This window comes from Sinohyriopsis cumingii, chromosome 12 (genome assembly GCF_028554795.1).
Source record: "Sinohyriopsis cumingii isolate HCF-2022 chromosome 12, ASM2855479v2, whole genome shotgun sequence".
NCBI lineage: Eukaryota > Metazoa > Mollusca > Bivalvia > Unionida > Unionidae > Sinohyriopsis > Sinohyriopsis cumingii.
Genome location: NC_142972.1, coordinates 114,708,392 through 114,732,799, shown reverse-complemented (window position 1 = coordinate 114,732,799; position 24,408 = coordinate 114,708,392). Strand labels below are relative to the sequence as shown.

The window sequence follows — 24,408 nt, the reverse complement described above, 5'->3', positions numbered from 1 at the left end:
TTTAATCATGGTCAGGATCTAGATCAACACCTGGTGTTTACTATTATTTACAGCCAAGGTCAAACTATTTTCTGGAAAAGGTATCATCTCTATTGAATAAATTTACATTGCAATAGCATGTAATGAAAAATATAAAAAAAATTATAACTGACAAACAAACAATTAAATTGAAATAAATATATATTAGATCAGATATAAATAAAGCAAATATACGTAATAGTGTATGGTGGTATATAAAAGTCTATAGTGGCATACATAAGTCAATGTATAGTGGCATACACAAGTCATTCTAAAGTGGCATACACACATCATGTATAGTGGCATACATTATTGTATAGTGGCATGCATAATTTCCCTATAAAATGACTTTTTAGCTAGAATGACCATAAAGTCAAATGAATTTGTGGTATGTCCCTGCATCCATTTTGTTCATAAATCAACAGTCACTAAACTGTAGCTATTTTTAACTTACCAATTTCAACCAAATGGCAGGGTGCATTCTGGCATCACATCTGTTCAAATTTATATAGATAATGCTGATCAGCCATCAAATATGGCCGTTGTTACTAAAATTAGAAAACTTTATGCAACTTTGCAAAATCTGCTCAACACAGTTTGACCAAATGTGTTAGAAAGCCTACTGTTGCAAGGTCTTTTATATTGATACAAACAATGTCGATACTCTTTTATGTTGATACAAACAATGTTGATCCTCTTTTATGTTGATACAAACAATGCCAATCTTCTTTTATGTTGATACAAACAATACTGATTCTCTTTTATATTGATACAATGTTGATCCTCTTTTATCTGATACAATTATGCTGATCCTCTTTTGCACTGATACAGAGAATACTGATCCTCTTTTATGTTGACACAAACAATGCTGATCCTCTTTTATGTTAATACAAACAATGTTTATCCTCTTTTATGTTCATGCAAACAATGCAGATCCTCTTTATACGGATACAAACAATGCTGATGATCTTTTGCATTGTTACAAACAATTCCAATCTTCTTTAATGTTGATACAAACAATATTGATCCTCTTTTATCTTGATATAAACAATGTTGATCCTCTTTTATGCTGATGCAAACAATATTGATCCTCATTTATGTTGATACAAACAATGCTGATCCTCTTTTATGTTGACACAAACAATGCTAATCCTCTTTAATGTTGATACAAATAATGCTGATCCTCTTTTATATTAATATAAGCAATATTGAGCCTCTTTTATGTTGATACAAACAATGTAGATCCTCTTTTATGTTGACACAAGCAATATTGATCCTCTTTTGTGTTGTTACAAACAATGTTGATCCTCTTTTATCTTAATATAAACAATGTTGATCCTCTTTTATGTTAATATAAACAATACACAATCCTCATTTATGTTGATACAAACAATGTTGATCCTTTTTATGTTGATGTAAACAATGCTTATCTTCTTTTATGTTAATATAAACAATGTTGATCCTCCTTTATATTGATACAAACAATGCTGATACTCTTTTATGTTGACACAAACAATGTTAATCCTCTTTTATGTTGATACAAGCAATGCCAATCCTCTTTTATGTTAATATAAACAATGTTGGCCCTCTTTTATGTTGATATAAACAATATTGATCCTCTTTTATGTTGATACAAAAAATGTTGATTCTCTTTTGTGTTGATACAAACAATGCCAATCTTCTTGTATGTTGATGCAAACAATGTTGATCGTCTTTCATGTTGACATGAACAATGTTGATCATCGTTTATTTTGATACAAACAATGCTGATCCTCTTTTATGTTGATACAAATAATGTCAATCATCTTTTATGTTGATACAAACAATACTGATTCTCTTTTATGTTGATACAAACAACACTGATTCTCTTTTATATTGATACAATGTTGATCATCTTTTATCTGATACAATTATGCTGATCCTCTTTTGCACTGATACAGAGAATACTGATCCTCTTTTCTGCTGATACAAACAATGCTGATCTTCTTTTACATTGATACAAACAATGCCAATCCTCCTTTGTGCTGATACAAAGAATGCTGATACAAAGAATGCTGATACAAAGAATGCTGATCCTCTGTTATGTTGATACAAAGAATGCTGATCCTCTTTTATGTTGATACAAACAGTGTTGATTCTCTATGTTGATACAAACAGTGTTGATTCTCTTATATGTTGATACAAACAATGCCAATCCTCATTTAGGTTGATACAAACAATGCCAATCTTCTTTTATGTTGATACAAACAATGTTGATTGTCTTTTATGTTGAAACAAACCAATGCTGATCCCTTTTATGTTAATACAAACAATGCCAATCCTATCTTCTGTTAATATAAACAATGACAATCCTCTATTATGTTGATACAAACAATGCTGATCCTCTTTTATATTCATACAAACAATGTTGATCCTCTTTTATGTTGATACAAACAATGCCAATCCTCTTATGTTGATACAAACAATGCCAATCCTGTTTTATTTTGATACAAACAATGCTGATCCTCTTTTTATGTTGATAGAAACAATGCTGATCTCCTTTCAAATATTGCAATCATAATTCTTCTCAAAAACTGCTTCACACAATTGGCCATCATTTATCATAGACCATCTTGACATCAAGACCATACAAATTTCTATACAAATGATGCTGTTAGTTATCTAAACTTTAGAAAACTTTAGATGGCATAAAACATTTTCAAAAAATCTTGCACTAAGATTTTTCCTATGAAGACCTTTTAAATTTACACAAAATGTGTCTACACATTTTTAAGATTTGTGTATTTGACCATTTGTGATAAAAATCAATTGATGGAAGACCAAGTATTTTCAGCGTAAAATCTGAGTTAAGTTTTGTTTATGACTGAAACAGTCTAACTCTCGCTATCGCAATTGCACTACAATTTTCATATATATGTATTCTGGAAAATATGTATGCTCATGCAATATTGTGGAAAAAGAACAGATTTTTATAAAAATTTATTCAGATATCAGAAATCAGAGTGATAATTCTTGTTTCTAGAAGGAACTGTAGACTTCAACTCTACGGATTGCAGCATACGTCATCATCTTCCATCTTGGATTCTTCGTCGGGATTCGAACATGAAATCAGTAGAACATTTTGTTATTAGGACTAATACAATTTTATTTTTGGATTATTCTTGGATTATTTTTGGATTTGATTCTATAAAACCGTAAGTTCATATTTTTTTCATTTATACAGAAGTTTTCCAGGGAAATAAATTATTGCATTTTTTCAAAGCTTGTTGGTTTCACTCTTTCTTGTGTTACTGTTTAATCGAACCTAGACAAGTGACATAAGATTTGTTTTGATTTTAGTGTTCTCTTTTTTATTTTCCCCCTTTTTCATGCACTTCGATGAAATCTGAAGATACTACCATCTTTACGAAACTGTTTTAAAATATAGTTCATAATGTTATCTACATCCATACATCCATCCATCTGTCCATACATACATACATACATACACATGATAGCCAATTCATGATCTAAAATCTGCAAGTGTATTAGATAACAAATCGTATGTTTAAAAAAGTAATCTTAAAATTAATTGATATCAATATAGTTAATTCTGTCACTGTTTCTGTCCCTGTATGTTTGTCTGTATCTCATATATTCTCCTCTGTCTCACGTATTCATTTTCTTTCTTGTTGTTTGGTCTCCTGTATGGATATTAATGTTGTGTCATGCTCAATATTTTCACTCATGTACAGTTATTATCATATATTTCATTGGGATATCCCACAAGTCTTTTCCTCTTTCAATTTCGTTTAAAAGATATAAAAAGGATTATCAAAAATGAACAATACCAAAGTTTATAACATTCTTAAGTAGAGTCGTACGGATTGTATAAGTTCACAGAAATTATTTAATGAGACTTGATGTTTTCCTGATTCCCGGTGTTATCATGTGTAGTTAAAAGCTTCCATTTTGTACATTATTACTGCAGAAAAAGTGCTGCTTAATTGAAACCTGTAGGACAGGATGAGGGGTGTATGTGCCAGGGTTTCTGGACTCCCCTCAGGGTAAGCAAAATGTACACACACACAAGTGTACAGCCACTTGTCACTTGAAATTTGACCATCATTTTATTCTTGCACACGCTTTTTGGGTATTATGCAGACTTTGACTAAACATACCCATAGACTTTTCCTCTGGTGCCCTTTTGAAGAAAGTCATGACCTTTTGAAATTTTGGAACCAAATCCCCACCACAACACTTGACCTGATCCGACCCAGGCATCAGTAACACCTCAACGAGTAAGTTTTTACTGGGTTCAATATTGAGGTCTAGCAGATAAGAGGATATGGAATATCAAAGTCATACACACCTCAACCAATGCCTTTCCTCCCTCAATCCCACCCTTGACCTCCACTGAGATCATCCCACTAAAACTTCTCATCTGCTTCTTGGCGATCTCGTGCTGAGGATGAGATTTCAGACCTGGATACATCACCTTCTTTATCTGAAATAGTAACATTTCAAGTAGTTTGCACAGTTCATGCAAAAAGAATAATTGCCTTATATATGTTTCAACTACAACCACTCGTGCTTTGATTCAGACTCTGTCCAGTTGTGTCAGTTATTTCAATCTAATCTAGCTTTCATGGGTAAATTAATTTCATAGACCTAATCAGCCTTATTCAAATAGCTAAGAGAATCAAACTTCCAGGGTTGTTGATAGAACGTAATGCCAATGGTTCTGAGTTAATGGTCAGTGTAAAAGTCGTTTACTAATGTCATAAAGACAACAATTAATTAAACCATTTGAGAAGTTAATCCTTACATGAAAGACATAAACACTGTATTATTACATCGCAGTGACACACATATTTTGCATAAAAATCCTTACTTTTGTCCACAGTTATGGAAGACAATCCACGTTTAAAGAAAATCAGTAAGGAAATCTAAGTATCACAAAGGATTCAGGTACTTATCATTTTTGTAGTATTTGTTATTCAACCAAAATTTATGCACTTTCGAGTAATTTGTCCACGTTTCTGCAAATATGATGAAAATTGTTACAGTGTGAAAGTAAGTTGATAAATAGTCCGGCTGTAACACACATACATAAATATTAGAAAGGTACCCAGGCTGCAACACATACATGAATGTTCGAAAGGTACCCAGGCTGAAACACACATACATGAATATTAGAAAGGTACATAGGCAGTATTACACATAAATTAATATTTGAAAGGTACCCAGGATGTAACACACATACATGAATATTAGAAAGGTACCTTAGTAGTCAGGCTGTAACACACATACATGTTAGAAAGGTACCCAGGCTGTAACACACATAAATGAATATTAGAAAGGTACCCAAGTTGTAACACACATACATAATGTTAGAAAATTACCTTAGCAGTCAGGCTGCAACACACAAACACATGAATGTTAGAAAGGTACCCAGGCTGTAACACACATAAATGAATGTTAGAAAGGTACCTTATCAGTCAAGCTGTAACACACACAAATGCATGTTAGAAAGGTACCTTAATAGTTAGGCAGTAACATACATTCATACATGTTAGAAAGGTGCCCAGGCTGCAAAATGTTAAAAAGGTACCCAGGCTGTAACACACATACATAAATGTTAGAAATATACCTTAGGGTGTTGCTCCAGGAATTCGGCCACCTTCAGTCAGGCTGTAACACACATACATGTTAGAAAAGTACCCAGGCTGTAACACACATAAATGAATATTAGAAAGGTACCCAAGTTGTAACACACATACATAATGTTAGAAAATTACCTTAGTAGTCAGGCTGTAACACACATACATGTTAGAAAGGTACACAGGATGTAACACACATACATGAATATTAGAAGGGTACCTTAGCATTCAGGCTGTACCACACATACATGTTAGAAAGGTACCCAGGCTGTAACACACATAAATGAATATTAGTAAGGTACCTTAGTAATCAGGCTTTAACACACATACATATATGTTAGAATGGTACACTGGCTGCAAAATGTTAGAAAGGTATACAGGCTGTAACACACATACATAAATGTTAGAAATATACCTTAGGGTGTTGCTTCAGGAATTCGGCCACTTTCAGTCAGGCTGTAACACACATACATGTTAGAAAGGTACCCAGGCTGTAACACACATAAATGAATATTAGAAAGGTACCCAAGTTGTAACACACATAAATAATGTTAGAAAATTGACTTAGTAGTCAGGCTGCAACACACAAACACATGAATGTTAGAAAGGTACCCAGGCTGTAACACACATAAATGAATGTCAGAAAGGTACCTTATTGGTCAAGCTGTAACACACACAAATGCATGTTAGAAAGGTACCTTACTAGTCAGGCAGTAACATACATGCAAACATGTTAGAAAGGTGCCCAGGCTGTAACACACATACATGAATATTAGAAAGGTAACCAGACTGTAACATAGATACATGAATGTTAGAAAGTATACCTTAGTAGTCAGTCTGTAACACATATACATGAATGTTAGAAAGGTATATAGGCAGTAATACACATAAATTAATATTAGAAAGGTACCCATGATGTAACACACATACATGAATATTAGAAAGGTACCTTAGTAGTCAGGCTGTAACACACATACATGTTAGAAAGGTATCCAGGCTGTAACACACATACATGTTAGAAAGGTACCCAGGCTGTAACACATAAATGAATGCTAGAAAGGTACCTTAGTAATCAGGATTTAACACACATACATATATGTTAGAATGGTACCCTGGCTACAGAATGTTAGAAAGGTATCCAGGCTGTAACACACATACATAAATGTTAGAAATATACCTTAGGGTGTTGCTCCAGGAATTCGGCCACCTTCATGGCATTGGACGAGTGTCTCTCCATCCTAACATGTAGGGTCTTGATGCCTCGCAATAAAAGACTTGCGTCGTGTGGCGACTGCAATATGAAAATAATATAAAAAAGGTCAGATGACAAAAGTGTGCATGTAAAACAATGCATCCTTTATGGTGTAGATTTTGTACTGCTGAGTAATTAGAAAGACAAAATTATTGTTTTGCCTCACATAAAACCAAATTAGAAAAATTGTATAATTACTGTTATAAATGGTTGCTAAATCAAAATGTCCAAGCCATAATTTGATATTCTTGAGACTGTTTTGCTAATCCTCATACTTCATTCGTATTTCTAATTAATGTTGGATGATATAATATATATGGTATTAGTGTGTCTTGCCATTACTTGTTCCTCTTATATATTATGTTAAAGTTTACCAGCTGCACACCAAGCGATGTTTGGTATCTCTTCATATGTTTCCATAGAGACACCGTGCTGAAGGTCAGAGATCCCGCCGTAAGGTCACTGTGACCGCCTAAATACTTTGTACTACAAATAAAAAGAATAAAACGTTTTGTCTTCAAGTTCTTTAATTAGATATGGCACAGCCAACATAATCATTTTCAACATGATATAACACATGTATTCAAGGATATGTGTAGGATAGGATATAAAAGAATCATAGGGGTATAATAGGTAACATAAATATATAAGGATAATAGATAGGATGGATAATACAAATATTTTAGGATAATACGAGTTGGATGGATAACATAAATGTTATAATAATAGGATGGATAACATAAATATATAAGGATAACTCAGGTAGGATGGATAACACAAATATGTTAGGATAATAGGGGCATGATGGACAACTCAATTATGTAAGGATAATACAGGAAGGACGGAGAACAGAAATATGTGAGTACAATAGGAGAAGGATGGATAACACAAAGAGGTTAGAATAATACGGGAAAGATGGATAACACAACTATGTAAGGATAATATGGGAAGGATAGATCAGTGCGGGGGTCGGCAACCTGTTTTACATAGCGTGCCACTTGTTCCGGATTAATGACAAAATGAACGAGCGGGTGCCACCAGTATGAGAGTAACACTGTTAAAATCGATATTTTTGCCTGATTTTCATGTCCACACAAAACTTCTTGAAGTGACACCTTGTGGCATGCGTGCCGTAGGTGGCCAACCCCTGGATCAGTGGACGAGATAGGTGACCTTATGTAAAAAAAATTTGGACCATGTGTATCTTAGTCTCTTTATCCATCTTTGCGAGTCTCATTGGCAGTTTTCCAAGTACATTCACTTGAAGGGTTCAAAGTCAATTATTAAAAAAATATATTCGTGACATTCAAAAAATGTTCTTAGAGCCTTTAATGACAACATTATGTTCAGCAGAAATAAAAGACAAAATTTGTAAATACTAAGTCTGTTTGAATACCAGAAAATGTTACTCGATTTTTTTTTAAAGTGGTGGTGGAGGTGGTGGTGATGGGTACAACACTATAACATACATTTGAACTGATTTGGTACAGATATTGTTTTGTTAATCTTGACATGTGTCCGTTAGTGAACCTGGAATTATTTAAATCTATGGTGTCTTTTTTACTGATTTTTTGCACTGCATTTACCAGACTTAGAAAGGTTTTCAAGCACATAATGGATATAATAAAATACGATAATGATGATGAAGCCCTATTGGTGTTTCTAAGTTATGTTTGCTGATTTGAATATCGAATTAAATCATGCACAACTAGTTTACATAACCAGTCATCAGTCATCGAGAAATCTGTAGAAATTTAAAAAATAATAATAAAAACACTCTGCTCTGACACCGGTCAAAAAGAAACAAAAGAAAAAAATTGCAAATACATGAACGGCAGGTAAAACAATATGTATATGTGGAATGAAATAAGAGAAATCTCTCAAGCCTAAACATAATTAAAAAAACGTATATGGCCAAAGTCAATTTTTTTAGGTGACTATTGATTTAAAGGCAAACTGGAAAGAAAATCAAATTTCTAAGTGACCATTGATTTAAAGGGAAACTGGAAAGAAAATCAAAATTTCTAAGTGACTATTGATTTAAAGAGAAACTGTAAAGAAATTCAAATTTCTAGGTGAGTATTTATTTTAACTTAACTGGAAAGAAAATCTATCGTAAAATACAGTATCATTACCAGGTACTAAAGGTAAACTGGAATGAAAATATGTCGTAAAATATAGTATCATTACCAGCTATTAAAGGAGATGTCAATGCCATATTTCATGGCTTGCTGCAGATATGGACTTGCAAAAGTGCCATCCACCATAGTTAGGACATTGTCCCCAAGGGATTTTCCCAGCTTTCCAAACTCTTCCAGGTCTAAAATAGCCATGGTTGGATTACAGGGGGTCTCCCCGTATAGCAACTGTGTGAAACAAATATATAGAATAACATAAATGGATACACCAAAGGATATGTGTTGAAACACACACACACACACACACACACATATATATATATATATATATATATATATATATATATATATATATATATATATATATATATATATATATATATATATATACAGAGAGAGCAGAAAGACAGACATCCAAAAAGACCGACCATATAAGAAGTAATGGTCCTTTCAAGTGAGCAACGGATCCAGCAATGGTCTCTCATTGTAGCAATGGAAACAAGGTCTCTCATTATAACAATGGAAAGATTAGGTCTCTCATTATAGGAATAGAAACAAGGTATCTCATTATAGGAATAGAAACAAGGTATCTCATTATAGCAATAGAAACAAGGTATCTCATTATAGCAATGGATACAAGATCTCTTTATAGCAATGGAAACAATGTATCTCATTATAGCAATGGAAACACGGTCTAATTATAACAATAGAAACAATGTCTTTCATTACAACACTAGAAACAGCATCTCTCATTATAACAATGGAAACAAGGTATCTCATTATAACAATGGAAATATGGTCTCTCGTTATAACAATGGAAACAAGGTCTCATTATTACAACAGAAACAAGGTCTCTCATTATAACAATTGAAACAAGGTCTCTTTTTACAGCAATATAAGCAAGGTCTCTCAATATAACAACAGAAACAAGGTGTCTCATTATAGCAATAGAAACAAGGTCTCTCAAATCTGGAAAAATCCATTGCATAAAGCAGTCATTTTCATTTCAAAGATTTGTGTCATGTTTTTGTCAGACATCGATACCTTCAAACTAGATTCTTAGTTCATGCTTGCAATCCACATTTCAGAAAGTAAATATGATCTAAACTGATGCCAATAATGTTACTTGCATATAATTGTATTTCTTTTCAATTGGAAAAAATGCAGAAATGCAAGACTACTCTTCAAACTTAAAAGTGCAATTTTATCAAATGTAGATACCATATATCCATTAGAACAGCAACTAACTAAATTGACGAAACTTTACAATTCAGATGTGTACATTGAATATTCAATAAATCCTCTTGAGTAGATTGATATTGTTGAATGTAGCAAGGTCATAAGCTTTAAATTAATAAAAAATTTTCGTCGGCTTCACTCACGCACAGTACATGAAAAACAATATAAACACACTTATAAATTATAATTCCATCTCCATATATATATATATATATATATATATATATATATATATATATATATATATATATATATATATATGGTATAATTGTTACAAAGCTTTAACACTTGTACAATTTACTTTAGCATGATACATTTACACTTAGAAATTCTAATTCTATCTATATCTATATTTGTCTACTCTAGAACAGCTGCTGAGTATCGAGCGGAGCAAAAGTGCAGCAAACTTAAAATAAAATGAACCATTTGTTATACATCATAAATAATGGCACAAAGATATGTTGTGATAAAATCAACTGTTTTAGAGAGAAGAAAGTAATAGGATAAAGCTGTGGACCAAACTAATTGTGTTACAAATAACATATTTGAAAACGAATCTCTTGAACTTTTTAAGTTCCACATACAATTATGTCCTAAGATGTTTTAGACAAAATGCAGAGTTACAAATTCTACTTAACAATGAATGCAATGAAATAAGCAGCACCAACCATGATAACAAAGAGGAAAATAGTGCACTAAAAAGTATGTATGTATGTATGTATGTATGTGCATGTGTGTGCATGCGTGCGTGCGTGCGTGCATGCATGCATGTATGTATGTATGCATGTATGTATGTATGTATGGATGTATGTATGTGTATCTATGTATGTATGTGTGTATGTTTGTATACATGTGTGTATGTGTGTATGTATGTATGTATGTATGTATTATGTACGTATGTATGTGTGTGTATATGTATGTATGTGTGTGTATGTATGTATGTTCTATGTGTGTGTATGTTTGCATGTATGTTCTATGCGTGTGTATGTTTGTATGTATGTTCTATGTATGTATGTATGCATGCATGTATGTATGTATGTCTGCTGTATGTATGTATGTATGTATGTATGTATGTACGTATGTATGTGTGTGTATGTATGTATGTGTGTATGTTTGTATATATGTATGTGTGTATGTGTGTGTATTTATGTATGTATGTATGTATGCATGTATGTATGTATGTGTGTGTATAAATGTATGTATGTATGTATGCATGTATGTATGTATGTAAACTATGTATGTATGTACGTATGCATGTATGTGTGTGTATGTATGTGTGTGTATGTATGCATGTATCTATGTATGTATGTGTGTGTATGTATGTATGTATGTATGTATGTATGTAGGAATGTAAACTATGTATGTATGTATATATGTGTGTATGTGTGTATGCATGTATGTATGTGTGTGTATGTATGTATGTATGTATGTATGTATATATGTATGTATGTATGTATGTATGTATGTATGTATGTGTGTGTATAAATGTATGTATGTATGCATGTATGTATGTATGTATGTAAACTATGTATGTATGTATGTACGTATGCATGTATGTGTGTGTATGTATGTGTGTGTATGCATGTATGTATGTATGTATGTAGGATTGTAAACTATGTATGTATATATGTATGTATGTATGTATATATGTGTGTATGTGTGTATGCATGTATGCATGTGTGTATGTATGTATGTGTGTATGTATGTGTATGTGTATGTGTGTGTATGTATGTATGTATGTATGTATGTATGTATGTATGTATACATCGCTGAATTGATCGTACAATTTAAAGATCTAGTAAATTTGCAAGATCAATCTATAACGATTGGACGAAACCAGAAGTAGAAGTTATGCAAAACAAAGATCTGTTTTAAGCAGCACAAGGTGATTCAGAATATGATGCACCTTTGGCACAATCATAAAGATGGCATGGTGATACTGGATAAGGCACATGGCAAAGTCAGTCATAAAGATGGCATGGTGATACTGGATATGGCACATGGCAAAGTCAATCATAAAGATGGCATGGTGATACTGGATATGGCACTTGGCAAAGTCAATCATAAAGATGGCATGGTGTTACTGAATATGGCACATGGCAAAGTCAATCATAAAGATGGCATGGTGATACTGGATATGGCACTTGGCAAAGTCAATAATAAAGATGGCATGGTGATACTGGATATGGCACTTGGCAAAGTCAATCATAAAGATGGCATGGTGATAATGGATACGGCAAATGGCAAAGTCAATCATAAAGACGGCATAGTGATACTGGATATATAATTTGGCAAAGTCAATCATAAAGACAGCATGGTGATACTGGATATGTTGTTGTTGTTGTTGTTGTAGGGTTTAACGCCATTTTTCAGCACACGATAGGCTATACATGGCGGCCAGTATTAATGGTGGAGGAAGAACCCGGGAAATCCCTGGAAAGAACCACCGACCCTCGAGAAGCTACTGGAAAGCTTTCTCACATACCCACATTGGCCGAATCCGAGACTCAAACCTACGCAGACAGAGGTGAGATGGCAGTGATCCGTAACGGAGAGCGCTTTAGACCACTCGGCCACTCGGGACCCCGATACTGGACATACAATTTGGCAAAGTCAATCATAAAGACGGCAGGGTTATACTTGATATGGCATTTGGCAACGTCAATCATAAAGACGGCATGGTGATACTGGATATATCATCTGGCAAAGTCAATCATAAAGATGGCATGGTGATACTAGATATGGCATTTGGCAAAATCAGTCTTAAAGATGGCATGGTGACACTCGATATGGCATTTGGCAAAGTCAATCATAAAGACGGCATGGCGATACTGGATATGGCATATGGCAGAGTTACGCAAAGTAAAGATCTATTTTAAGCAGTACAAGGCGTTCGGGATATGAAGCACCTTTGGCACAGTCAATCATAAAGACGCCATGGTGATACCGGGTATATTATTTTGCAGTCAATCATAAAGATGGCATGGTGATACTGGATATGGCATTTGGCAAAGTCAATCATAAAGATGGCATGGTGGCACTGGATATAACATTTATCAGTCAATCATAAAAACGGCATGGTGATACTAGATATATCATTTTGCAGTAAATCATAAAGACGGCATGGTCATACTGGATACATCATTTTGCAGTCAATCATAATGACGGCATGGTGACACTGGATATAGCATTTGGCAAAGTCAATCATAAAGATGGCATGGTGGCACTGGATATAGCATTTAGCAGTCAATCATAAAGACGACATGGTGATACTGGATATGATATTAAGCAAAGTGAATCGTAAAGATGGCATGGTGATACTGGATATATCATTTTGCAGTAAATCATAAAGACGGCATGGTGATACTAGATACAGCAATTGGCAAAGTCATTAAAGATGGCATGGTGACAGTGGATATGACATTTGTCAAAGTCAGTCATAAAGACGGCATGGTGATACTGGATATGACATTTGTCAAAGTCAATCATAAAGACGTCATGGTGATACTGGATATGGTATATGACAGAGTTATGCAAAATAACGATCTATTTTTTAAGCAGCACAAGGCGTTCGGGATATGAAGCACCTTTGGCAAAGTGAATCATAAAGACGGCATGGTGATACTGGATATGGCATTTGGCAGTCAATCATAAAGATGGCTTGGTGATACTGGATATAGCATTTGGCAAAGTTAATCATAAAAATGGCTTGGTGATACTGGATATAGCATTTGGCAAAGTCAATCACAGAGACGGCATGGTGATACTGGATTTGGTATTTGGCAAAGTCAATCATAAAGACGGCATGTTGATACTAGATATTGCATTTGGCAGTCAGTCATAGAGACAGTATGGTGAAACTGGATGTGGCATTTGGCAGTCAATCATAGAGACACATGGCAATACTGTATATGGCATATGGCAGAGTCAATCATAGAGACAGCATGGTGATACTGTATATGACATTTGGGAGTCAATCATACGGGCAGTATGGTGATACAGGATATGGCATATGGCAGAGTCAGTCATAGGGATGGCCTGGTGATACTGGATATAGCATTTGGCAGTCAATCAAAGGAACAGCATGGCAATAGTGGATATGGCATATGGAAGAATCATTCATAGGGATAGCAGAATTTGAACTAGATCTGAAATCATTCATATACTAGAAAGTGTTGATAATAACTTGCAAATTGTTGACAATAAAACTATCGATTGTAGATGGATGTCCTGTTTGCTTATGGATGACACAATAAGACATAAATCTACCGGCTGTATATGGATGTCCTCTTGGCTTATTGCCTTATTCACGACACCATGTGACAATTAAACGACTGGCTGTAGATGGATGTCCTCTCGAAGTGTTGACAACACCATACAACATAAAACTACCAGCTGTAGATGCATGTCCTGTTGGCTTATTGACAACACCATATAACATAAATCTACCAGTTGTAGATGGATGTCCTTTTGGCTTGTTGATGACACCATACAACATAAAACTACCGGTTCGTAGATGGATGTCTTGTTGTCCTACTGATAACACCATGCAGCATAAAACTAATGGTTGTAGATGGATATCCTGCTGGCTTACTGACAACATCATGCGACATAAAAATGGATGTCATGTTGGCTTATTGATGACATCATATGACATAAATCTATCGGTTGTAGATGGATGTCCTGTTGGCTTATTGACGACACCATACGAGATAAAACTACCCGTTATAGATTGATATCCTGTTGGCTTATTGTCTTATTGATGACACCAAGTGACAATAAATCTACCAGATGTAGATGGGTGTCCTGTTGGCTTATCCATGACACCAGTTGACGTAAAACTACCGGTTGTAGATGGATGACCTAGGAGTTTTAGTATCCTGTGCGTCTCCTAAATTGTTTCAATATCCAGTGAGTCTACTGCATTGTGAACACGAGTTTCAATGTTCTGTGCATCTACTACATCGTGAACAGGAGTTTGAATATTCCACCAGAATCAATCAATCTAGCATATCTAAAGTAAACTAAACAGAAAATAACTTTGGAGGATATCAAAAGACTCAGAGAAAACAGGGACAAGAAATGAAATGCTACTGAAGAGAGTATTAATATAAAATCTAAAACTATAATGGAAGACTGATGAGAACAGGGTATGATTCTAAAAGCTGGTAGCTTGTTTAGACATAGTCCGATAAATCAACCCCCCAATCTGTGTTGATACTGATGGACGATATGTGGGTCTGATGTCACCAGTTCATTAAAATATGCAATGTTGCTGCATGCAAATCATTCCGGAACAATCCTGCATACATTTTAGACACATACCGGTAATTGGCAACAGCCATATCTAGCGTGAAATTTAAAATGGCCACAGGACGGATGGTTGTACTATCCCATGTCGATTTTCAAGTCACCAAACATATAATTTTCTCTGGAAATATAATGTACATGTCACCAAAAGAAACCTTCAGCCGATGGTAGCTCCACAGACATGAGACATACAGGTAAGTGTATAAAATGTACACCAATGTGTGCAGACAAAAGTGACTGCGAATAATTGAGGCTTTCAATGATTAGGTGATATCAGCCCCTAACCCGAAAATCAACATCATCACGGGTGAGGGGCTGATTTATCAGCCTAGTTTAGACAGAGATTCGGTACCTTGTCTACTGTTACTCAATCCATATGAATAGCAAAAGAAAAACCTGGAGAGAGACTAAACACCCAACAGTATTTACAAACTATTCAGCAGAGGATAACTACTGGAATAGAAGCTTTAGAAAATGACATGGACGAGGAACAAGTCATATGAGGGTTATGATATTCATAAGTCTAGTCAAAACTAATTAAAGACACTTGAATAAAGAAAATCAAACAAATCGATGCAAACAGATGTAATCAAAAGGAGAGAGAACGAAGAAATGTCCTAACATATGTAATCAAAAGGAGAAACGAGAAAGAAATGTCCTAACAGATATAATCAAAAGGAGAGACAAAAAAGAAATGTCTTAACAGATGTAATCAAAAGGAAAGATGAGAAAGAAATGTCTTAGTAGATGTAATCAAAAGGAGAGATGACAAAGAAATGTCTTAACAGATGTAATCAAAAGGAAAGACGAAAAAGAAATGTCTTAGCATATGTAATCAAAAGGAGAGATGACAAAGAAATGTCCTAACAGATGTAATGAAAAGGAGAGACGACAAAGAAATGTCCTAACAGATATGATCAAAGGAGAGACAAAAAAATAATGTCTTAACAGAGGTAATCAAAAGGAGAGATGACAAAGAATTGTCCTAACAGGTGTAATCAAAAGGAAAGACGACAAAGAAGTGTCTTAACAGAAATGTCCTAACAGATATAATCAAAAGGAGAGACAAAAAAGAAATGTCTTAACAGATGTAATCAAAAGGAAAGATGAGAAAGAAATGTCTTAGTAGATGTAATCAAAAGGAGAGATGACAAAGAAATGTCTTAACAGATGTAATCAAAAGGAAAGACGAAAAAGAAATGTCTTAGCATATGTAATCAAAAGGAGAGATGACAAAGAAATGTCCTAACAGATGTAATGAAAAGGAGAGACGACAAAGAAATGTCCTAACAGATATGATCAAAGGAGAGACAAAAAAATAATGTCTTAACAGAGGTAATCAAAAGGAGAGATGACAAAGAATTGTCCTAACAGGTGTAATCAAAAGGAAAGACGACAAAGAAGTGTCTTAACAGATGTGATCAAAAGGAGAGACGACAAAGAAATATCTTAACAGATGTAATCAAAAGGAGAGACGACGAAGAAATTTCTTAACAGATGTAATCAAAAGGAGAGATGACAAAGAAATGTCTTAACAGATGTAATCAAAAGAAGAGACGACAAAGAAATGTCTTAACATGTGTAATCAAAAGGAGAGATGACAAAGAAATGTCCTAACAGGTGTAATCAAAAGGAAGGAGGACAAAGAAATGTCTTAACAGATGTAACCAAAAGGAGAGACGACAAAGAATTGTCTTAATAGATGTAATCAAAAGGAGAGACGACAAAGAAATGTCCTAACAGATATGATCAAAGGAGAGACAATAAAGAAATGTCTTAACAGATGTAATCAAAAGGAGAGATGACAAAGAAATGTCTTAGATGAAATTTAAAGGAGAGACTACAAAGAAATGGCCTAATTGATATAATCAAAAGGAGAGACGACAAAGAAATGTTTTAACTGATGTAATCAAAAGGAGAGACGACAAATGTCTTAACAGATGTAATCAATAGGAGAGACGATAAAGAACTGTCCTAACATGTGTAATCAAAAGGAAAGAGGACACAGAAATGTTTTAACAGATGTAATCAAAAGGAGAGACGACAAAAAATTGTCTTAACAGATGTAATCAAAAGGAGAGACGACAAAGAAATGGCCTAACATATGTAATCAAAAGGAGAGATGACAAAGAAATGTCCTAACAGATGTAATCAAAAGGAGAGACGACAAAAGAAATGTCCTAATAGATATATTTAAAAGGAGAGATGAAAAAGAAATGTCTTAACATGTAATCAAAAGGAAAGACGACAAAGAAATGTCTTAACAGATGTAATCAAAAGGAAAGACGAAAAAGAAATGTCCTAGCATATGTAATCAAAAGGAGAGATGACAAAGAAATGTCCTAACAGATGTAATAGAAAGGAGAGACGACAAAAAATTAATTTCCTAACAGATGTAATTAAAAGGAGAGACGACGACTAAAATATAAGTATTAGTTAAAGTAGGGTTTGATCTAAGGAAATAACTCAGGATTAGATATGCATATTTGAACGGTAAGATCAAAACAGTAGCAGATGTTACACATATAGAATTTTGCAACAAATTGCACTTGGTGGTTACACATACCGAATTTTGCAATAAATTTCACTCTGTGGTTACGCATACCGACTTTTACAACTTACACTCGGTTGTTGCACATAACTGAATTTTGCAAAAAATTACACTCAGTAGTTGAATAATCAAAAGCAGAAATAATATATGTTAACCGATAAGTTAATAATTAATATGGCGTCTTGGAAAAAAAGATGTAGTTTTGAAAATGAATGGAATGATTGATAACAAGAGTGTACGATGAAGACATGTGTTCGAAACGGAAGTTGTACGATGGAGACATGTATTCGAAACAGAATTTGTACAATGGAGACATGTATTCGAAATGGAAGTTGTACCATAGAGATTTTTATTCAAAATGGAAGTTGTACGATGGAGATAATGTATTCGAAAAGGAGGCAGACCAAGAACTGCCACATTAGGTGGTACCTTATATGCAGTTAAAACCAAAAAATATAAAAGCATAGATACTGTCAAAATTAATTGAACACATAAATGGATGCAAATAATATTGCATCATCCTATTGTATCATAATATTAAAAAAGGAAATTTATAAATTCAAATTTCTGTTTGAAGAAGAAAAAACAAATGCCTGGATTCTAAATGCCTTATGATTTTCTCATTGTTCTGAGTAATTTAAGGATAAGGAGTACTCTCATGGTATTGTTTTAATTGATATTACTGATAATATTGTAATGATCACGGTATTATTTTAATGTTTTAAATGATAGTTTTGATAACACTGTAATCATGACGGTATTGTTTTAGTTGATATTATTGATAACACTGTAACCATGACGGTATTATTTTAATGTTTTAATTGATATTACTGATGACACTATAATGATGATAGTATTGTTATAATTGATATTATTGATAACATCATAATGATGACGGCATTGTTTTAATGTTTTAATTGATATTATTGATAACACTGTGATGATGATGGTATTGTTTTAATTTATATTATTAATAACTTTGTAATGATGACGGCATTGTTTTAATTGACATTATTGATAACATTGTAATGATGACGGCATTGTTTTAAATTATATTATTGATAACACTGTAATGATGACAGTATTGTTTTAATTGATATTATTGATAACACTGTAAGGATGACGGTATTGTTTAATGTTTTAAATTATATTATGGATAACATTGTAATGATGACGGTACTGTTTTAGTTGATATTATTGACAACACTGTCATCATGACAGTATTGTTTTAATGTTTTAATTGATATTTTTGATAACACTCTAATGATGACGGTATTGTTTTATTGTTTTAAATAATATTTTTGATAACACTGTAATGATGATGGTATTGTTTTAATGTTTTAATTGATATTATTGATAACACTATAATGATGACGTTATTGTTTTAATTGATATTATCGATAACACTGTAATGATGATGGCATTGCTTTAATGTTTTAATTGATATTATTGATAACATTGTAATGATGAATGACTGTATTGTTTAAGTGTTTTAATTGATATTATTGACAACACTGTGATCATGACGGTATTGTTTAATGTTTTAATTGATATTATTGATAACACTGTAATGATGAATGACGGTATTGTTTTAATGTTTTAAAGGATATTATTGATAACACTGTAATGAAGACTGTATTGTTTTAATGTTTTAATTGATATTATTGATAACACTGTAATGATGACTGTAGTGTTTTAACATTTTAATTGATATTATTGATAACACTGTAATGATGACTGTATTGTTTTAATATTTGTATTGATATTATTGATAACACTGTAATGATGACGGTATCGTGTTAATATTTTAATTGATATTACTGATAACACTGTAATGATGACAGTATTATTTTAATTGATATTATTGATAACACTGTAATGATGACGGTATTGTTTTAATGTTTTAATTGATATTATTGGTAACACTGTAACGATCAAACTGGATGAAGAATTTCAAGAATTAAAATGATTGCCAGATATTTATAAGTATGAAACTACGATCCGTACATTACATAAAAGTTACCAGTTTCTACTAAGCTCTATCACGTTTGATTGCATCCAGGTGAAGTACAATAGATGTTCCATGCCAATATGACCTATCACCTTTGATTGCATCCAGGTTGCGTACAATAGATGTTCCATGCCAATATGACCTATCACCTTTGACTGCATCCGGGTTATGTACCATAGATGTTTCATACCGATATGCCCTATCACCTTTGACTGCATCCGAGTTACGTACAATAAATGTTCCATGCCAATATGACCTATCACCTTTGATTGCATCCAGGTTACGTACAATAGATGCTTAATACTTATATGACCTATCACGTTAAGAAACTCACATTTATGCACCATGTTTTAGCTTAAGTAGATATTCATTACGATCTTTTCCTGCCGAAATTATAGATTTCATTCATACGATTATAGGTAAACAACCAACGTCTTATTTATTCGCTGGGCTTTAAAAACGAATGTGTCGATAAACTTAGCAATGTAAATCAACCACATACATACTAACAGAGAAAAGTGTTTATTAATGAGCATAAAGTTTATAACATGGCCTACTAAGTATACTCCAATATACAAATGAAAACTGGCAACGGTTTCAAATCTGGATTATACCTACAACAATTGCTACAGCAGCAGCAATATTGGAGATGCAATAACCGATGGTATACAAGTTCCTGAGCTATAGATTATTGTGTTTGAGAAGATAATTTAGAAAACCATTGAACTTTCCGATTCTTCGATACCAATTGCCACTGTTATCGGTGTTTTGCACTGTATTTCAATTTTCCCTGTTATCAGTATTTTGCACTGTATTTCAATTTTCCCTGTTATCAGTATTTTGCACTGTATTTCAATTTTTCCTGTTATCAGTATTTTGCACGGTATTTAAATTTTCCAAGTTATTGGTGTCAGTGTCCATTGTATTTCAATTTCCCCTGTTAATTATAGATGTTCTCTTCCACGACATTTTAGATTGAACATAACGCTTGCAAAAAACAAAAAAAAAACGCTGCTGTACTAGAAGATGAGAACCACGAACAGGAAAACTTTCGTCTCCAGTACGATAAGATCACACCCTGAAGAATCTCTCAATCGATAAATAACGACTAGAGAAATGAAATTGGTCTTTTTAACGAAACCGTAGCTAAATAGACCTTTACCGAATTTCACAACTGATTCTATTTTAATGATCTTGAAGGATATTTTGATAATTTGTGGAAAAAAAGTTACGTAAAGTAATCCAGAATGTTTGCAACCTAGCAATATAAAAAATCCGAGTGGCTACACAAGAACTGCCAAACATGGTATATCCGCAGTGTTTTCAATAGATACGACGGTTGCACATTGTATACAACCAGTGTTTTCATTGATACAACAGTTGCATATGGTAAACCAGCAGTGTTTTTAATTGATACAACAGTTGCAAAAAGGCACTATTTCTTTGATGAACAATGCAAGCATACAAAAGTCACACAAGTTATTAACGCAAGTTTTAATACTGCTGCTTATAAGGAAACAAACTGAATCTGGCTTGATTTAAGATGTACATTTCATAACAGATTACAGGGAAGCAGCCTTACCTTAGCTAACGTGTAACAAGGAATTCAGTTTCGAATCAACAGAAAAGAAAATGCAGATGCTTACAAAATGTATATTTATTTCACTTAACATAGTCAGGTAAATATTACAAACAATTAACTCGAATCAATTATGTTTTAATAAATTTAATGAAGGGAACATAATAACATGATAATTTGTGGATTTACTAAACCGTACCTGCACTAAATGTTTTAGACTAAATACAGAAACATTTTTACTACGTCATTATCATCTGTTCCACTTTTCTGTTCAATAAGACTTATGACATTTCTTCAACATAGGATAATTAAGATCGTTGTAGATCGTGATTATAAATTAGATAAGTGGTTTGAGCTGACATCTATAAAGGTATAAATGTTTCTGATAGATGACTGCAGCAATGTTGATGACGCAAAAGCGAAAGCTGCTAACCTTACTAAAGTAGCTTTTAATTTGTTGCATATTTTTGTATATCATGAAAACGTTAGGCTTATATAATACAACAGTTTGTAGCTTCCGTGACACCAATAGGCTTATATAATGCAACCGTTTGTGGCTTCCGTGACACCATTAGGCTTATATAATACAGCCGTTTGGGGCTTCCGTGACACCATTAGGCTTATATAATACAACCGTTTGGGGTTTCCATGACACCAGTAGGCTTATATAATGTAACCGTTTGGGGCTTGCGTGACACCATTAGGCTTATATATAAAAAACGTTAGTGGCTTCCGTGACACCATTAGGCTTATATAATGCAACCATTTGTGGCTTCCGTGACACCATTAGGCTTATATAATACAGCCGTTTGGGGCTTCCGTGACACCATTAGGCTTATATAATACAACCGTTTGGGGCTTCCATGACACCAGTAGGCTTATATAATGCAACCGTTTGGGGCTTGAGTGACACCATTAGGCTATATAATACAAACGTTTGTGGCTTCCGTGACACCATTAGGCTTATATAATACAGCCGTTTGGGGTTACCATGACACCATTAGGCTTATATAATGCAACCGTTTGGGGCTTCCATGACACTGTTAAGATTACTGTTATGTTCTGCTATTGAGGCAACAAGAGTACAGAGCATTTGTAACGTAAATTACTTTATATCAGGGAAAGGAGGAATTGTAAAAATATTGAAACAGAAAATAAGGAATTAACTTAGAATGTCTCGCTTAAGTATCCGTTTGGTTATATAGTGTCCACGTGTCAATGAGATAATATGTTGAGGTTACATTGTCAACCAAGAATACTTACCGTCATACATAGAAAATACTACCATCTTCATTTTGATGTTATGCACTTCGTACTGATAAGACCTATAGTAACTTATGTTATTCGTACTGATAAGACCTATGGTAATTTAGTTATTCGTACTGATTAAGACCTATGGTAATTTAGTTATTCGTACTGATAAGACCTATAGTAATTTATGTCATTCGTACTTATAAGACCCACGCAAATTCAATTTTTGTACATCCTTTTTGCATACGATCTTATTCCCCTTACCATAATTTTTGCTTTTTCTTCTAATCAGTCCTGGATGAATAATGTTTTGAAATTAACTAACGGAACTCTCTAACTGCAGCAGCATTTAATTTATCCTTCAAAGGCCATGTAACTTTCTCGTTCATTAGTGGGATACGCTGTCATTTTGATAGTCATTGGTGTCACAGAAATAAAGTTATCTTTCATGTCAGTGTATATGTTTTATGTCTCAACATGGAATCATAAAGGATATCTATCAGTGTAATATTAGAGGACTTATTCTATCATTCAGTTTCTTGGCTGAGCTTGTAATATAACTCGTACATCAACCTCTTGCTGAACTCACGACATAAATTCACCTTAAATTGGTTTAGTTAATTAAATTTTCCTGTTTATCTAACCAGTGCTAAGTCGTCGTCATAAATGATAGATCTGTCTGACACTTGAAAAATGCATTTTCGTCTACATATATTTTTTACTTTTGTTCTGTTCTTGAGATATCCAATCTGTGTGCCTATTACAACATTATTCATCAATCTGAACCTGGTTTGTGTGCCTATTACAACATTATTCATCAATCTGAACCTGGTTTGTGTGCCTATTACAACATTATTCATCAATCTGAACCTGGTTTTCTCGAAAACATTGTTTGCTTTTAGTCTCAGGTTAGTAGTTAGCTCTATATAAAGATCGTGATCCTTTCTTTTGTTCAATCAAGACAATTATGTGTATATTTTTTGTTATAAATGTAACTGTATGCAAAGTTTAATTTTGTGTAGTTAATTACCTATTTGTTTTGCATGTCTATATATATATATATATATATATATATATATATATATATATATATATATATATATATATATATATATATATATATATATATATATATTGGAACATTTAGTTTTGTACCCCCGCCTCGGATGCGGAAGGTCGTGGGTTCGATCCACGGACGAGTTATACTAAAGACTTATAAAAATGATACTAACAGCTGCCTCGCTTGGCGCTCAGCATTGAGAGGTTAGTGTTAGGGCTTGTCGGCCTGATGTCAGGATAATGTGACCGGGTGGGACATCATGCTACATGTCTGCGGCATGATGGCCAAGTGCTAGACATCACTATAAACTGACACACAGCAGACATCGTAGCGATATGACTGGAAAATTGTTAAAGC

At 33.5% G+C, this 24,408-nt stretch overlaps 1 protein-coding gene and 1 long non-coding RNA gene across 5 annotated transcripts in view; both read right to left on the bottom strand.

The window, feature by feature from the left end:
• The window catches only part of LOC149787283 (uncharacterized), a 77,693-nt gene that overhangs the window by 44,059 nt on the left and 9,226 nt on the right, over window positions 1-24,408 (bottom strand). For 2 of the 4 annotated variants that reach the window (XM_089977819.1, XM_089977821.1), the window contains exons 5-8: window positions 9,103-9,278; window positions 7,287-7,398; window positions 6,838-6,951; window positions 4,370-4,504 (exon numbers count right to left, since the gene is read on the bottom strand). The exons of the other annotated variants lie outside the window; for them this stretch is intronic. In XM_089977819.1, the coding sequence (XP_089833945.1) occupies window positions 4,370-4,504; window positions 6,838-6,951; window positions 7,287-7,398; window positions 9,103-9,278 (537 nt within the window). The remainder of the gene's footprint in view (window positions 1-4,369; window positions 4,505-6,837; window positions 6,952-7,286; window positions 7,399-9,102; window positions 9,279-24,408) is intronic. 4 annotated transcript variants of the gene reach the window in all.
• LOC149787284 (uncharacterized) lies at window positions 21,803-23,988 on the bottom strand. Its single transcript, XR_016425277.1, has 2 exons — window positions 23,862-23,988; window positions 21,803-23,777 (listed from the first exon to the last, which is right to left on the bottom strand). It is a non-coding gene; the product is annotated as an uncharacterized LOC149787284 (long non-coding RNA).